General features: G+C 50.1%; 2 protein-coding genes; both read left to right on the forward strand.

The window, feature by feature from the left end:
* Positions 1-1,767, forward strand: part of CNAG_00386 (translation initiation factor 4G) — a 3,903-nt gene extending 2,136 nt beyond the window's left edge. The window contains exons 3-5 of the mRNA XM_012191295.1: positions 1-548; positions 599-1,431; positions 1,485-1,767. The exon at positions 1-548 is cut by the window's left edge and continues 1,054 nt beyond it. Of these exons, the coding sequence (XP_012046685.1) occupies positions 1-548; positions 599-1,431; positions 1,485-1,692 (1,589 nt within the window). The 3' untranslated portion in view covers positions 1,693-1,767.
* A 127-nt stretch (positions 1,768-1,894) lies between these two features.
* The window catches only part of CNAG_00387 (hypothetical protein), a 2,559-nt gene continuing 1,953 nt past the window's right edge, over positions 1,895-2,500 (forward strand). The window contains exons 1-5 of the mRNA XM_012190900.1: positions 1,895-1,978; positions 2,042-2,133; positions 2,172-2,290; positions 2,328-2,369; positions 2,424-2,500. The exon at positions 2,424-2,500 is cut by the window's right edge and continues 1,953 nt beyond it. Of these exons, the coding sequence (XP_012046290.1) occupies positions 1,938-1,978; positions 2,042-2,133; positions 2,172-2,290; positions 2,328-2,369; positions 2,424-2,500 (371 nt within the window). The 5' untranslated portion in view covers positions 1,895-1,937. The remainder of the gene's footprint in view (positions 1,979-2,041; positions 2,134-2,171; positions 2,291-2,327; positions 2,370-2,423) is intronic.

Consider the following 2,500-nt stretch of genomic DNA (forward strand, 5'->3'; position numbering starts at 1 on the left):
TCTGTCGATTATTGCACGACGAGATTAGCAACGACGTTTCCGACACCATCGATGGCCAGGTTATTTCTGGTCGATCTCTTTTCCGACGATACCTTCTCGGTCGATGCCAGGTAGACTTTGAAGCGGGTTGGAAGGCTCGTGAAGACACTGCGGTGGCAGCAGCGGCAAAGAAGGATGAGGATGAAGCGAAGCAAGAGAAGGCTAAGGCGGAGGATAGTGGCGAGGAGAAGGAGGCTGACTTAATGAGCGATGAGTATTACGCTGCTCAGAAAGCTAAGCGACGAGGTCTCGGTTTAATTCAACTGATTGGTGAACTCTTCAAGAGAGAGATTGTTGCCAATCGAGTTATCAGCCAATGTTTATTGAAACTTCTCAGCAATGTCAATGATCCCGACGAGGAGGACATCGAGTCTGCTTGCAAGCTTCTCACAACCGTCGGTGCAGCATATGATCGAGCGGCCCGTGAGAATCTCAACAAGGCCTTTGACGTGCTTAACCAGATGATGAAGATTGACTCCCTTCCATCCCGTATCAAATTCATGATTATGGTCAGTATCTGCAACCATCTGCTGTAAATCGATGCTAACCTTAAATGCAGGATCTTAACGATCTTAGGAGGGAGGGATGGAAATCTCGAAAGAACCAGAGCGGCGTGATGACTATCGCGGAGATTCACGAACAAAACGCGAAGGAGAAAAACGCCGCTGCTGCTGCTGCTCGAGAATCTCTCTCTCGAGGTGGTTCTCGTTCCGGGAATAGGCGCGATGGTACCCAGCCCGGGGAATGGCAATCCGTCTCATCCAATCCCCGATCCATCAGCCGCCCCACGGACTTTTCAAATATTGGTCGAAACATCAGCTCAAGCAGTGTCACACCGTCATTCGGTCCTTCAAGCGTCTTTGCGAACCGCAAGGGCAAGCCCGCCACGGCTAGCAATGCTCCCTCACCGACATCCCGTCCCTCCTCAGCTAACATGTTCAGCGCTCTCCATGAGGCCCACGAGTCAGAGTCGCCCGCCGAAAGGCGAACTAGTACCGACGACGGGGAGGCCGCTCCCCAGAGGAAGAAGCTCAACCTGGCACCCCGAACAAAGCCTTTGGCAGCCGAGGATGACTCTAGGGAGGAAGGAGAGGAGGCTCAATTTGAGGAGGAAGCTGCCGGTACTGAGTTGTCTGAAGGTGATATCAAGTCAAAGATCGACCTCGATATGAAGGAGTTATGGGGTGACAAAGACCAGGGAGGCTCAAGAAACCCGGCAGATGTGGCAGAGTACTTTAGCTCTTTACCGGAATCACGTCGATCCTTACTGGCCACCAGGCTGTTGGATGACTTATTTAGGATTTCGAAACTCAAGGATGCCGAGGTGGTCGCTAAGGGTTGGAAGGTTTCTTTGGAACAGCAGGCTGTTTCGTCTGAAGTTCTTAAGCAGGCGTAAGTGCATTTCATTCCTTCCATGTCTCAATTTTGACATCTCTGTGCCGTAGTTTGGAGGCTCGTATGCCTACTTTAGATGACGAAGCAATCGACTTCCCAAATGCCTACGACGCTGTTGCCCTACTCACTCGATCTCTTTCACTTTCTGATGACGACGTCAGCGCTTTGGGAGATAAGATCGAAGTTGATGGTACTCCTCGAATTACCCCAAAACAAAAGCTTGAGAAGGCTCTCGCCAAACTCAATGAGCAAGCATGAAGAGGTTTTTGATACCCGTAGATCATTTATTCATCTTGGTCCAGTGATATATGTATTGTATTGCATAACGCGTTGTTTGATAAATATTACGTAAATTGAAGACAATCAGGGAGCAGGTTGTGTAGGTGTGGAGGCGGCCAGCAGCTGGTAGGGCAAACGGCCATACGGAGGACTTTCGTTTCTTCATTTTCCAACAGTCCTAGAGCGCTCCTGCCGCCCCGCGCCCCAGCTCTAATTACGACGACATGTTCGCCGGCAGGAATAACCCCTCTTCTCCCAACGCCAGGTAATCCATCCCCCACCTTGATATAACACTAAACTAACTGGTACTCACATTTCCGCGGACCAGAATGAAGGCTTTCCAGACCCTTCTGGACGGCTCCGAGACAGCCTTCGAGAAAAGCGTGGATATAGAACTTCTCAGAAAACTTTGTGCCACAGGTGAGCTACATATTCTGCGCGCAGCAGCTGACTGGTAGGCATTCCAAGTCACCCACCTCATCTCCGCCCTTTAGCATACTCGTTGCTGCTTGAACTTTTGCCCCTTGATAAACGTCAGTGGAAAAGAACAATGAAGGCCCAAAGGCGTCGCTACTACGTAGGTCCCTAACTAATGCTCTAGCTAACCATGTAAGAACCTGATGCAGACACTCATGAAAGAGTTGGAAGCCCAGCCTGTGAGCGGATAGATATGTTTGTGCTGCCCTTATTAACTGACAACGTGAGCGCAGAATTCTTCGAGCTCGGGCACGGATAATATTTTGAATGGGATATCGGGAGACATCAAAAATCTGAAGTCTCCCTTTTG

This window comes from Cryptococcus neoformans, chromosome 1 (genome assembly GCF_000149245.1).
Source record: "Cryptococcus neoformans var. grubii H99 chromosome 1, complete sequence".
NCBI classification, from domain to species: Eukaryota; Fungi; Basidiomycota; class Tremellomycetes; order Tremellales; family Cryptococcaceae; genus Cryptococcus; species Cryptococcus neoformans.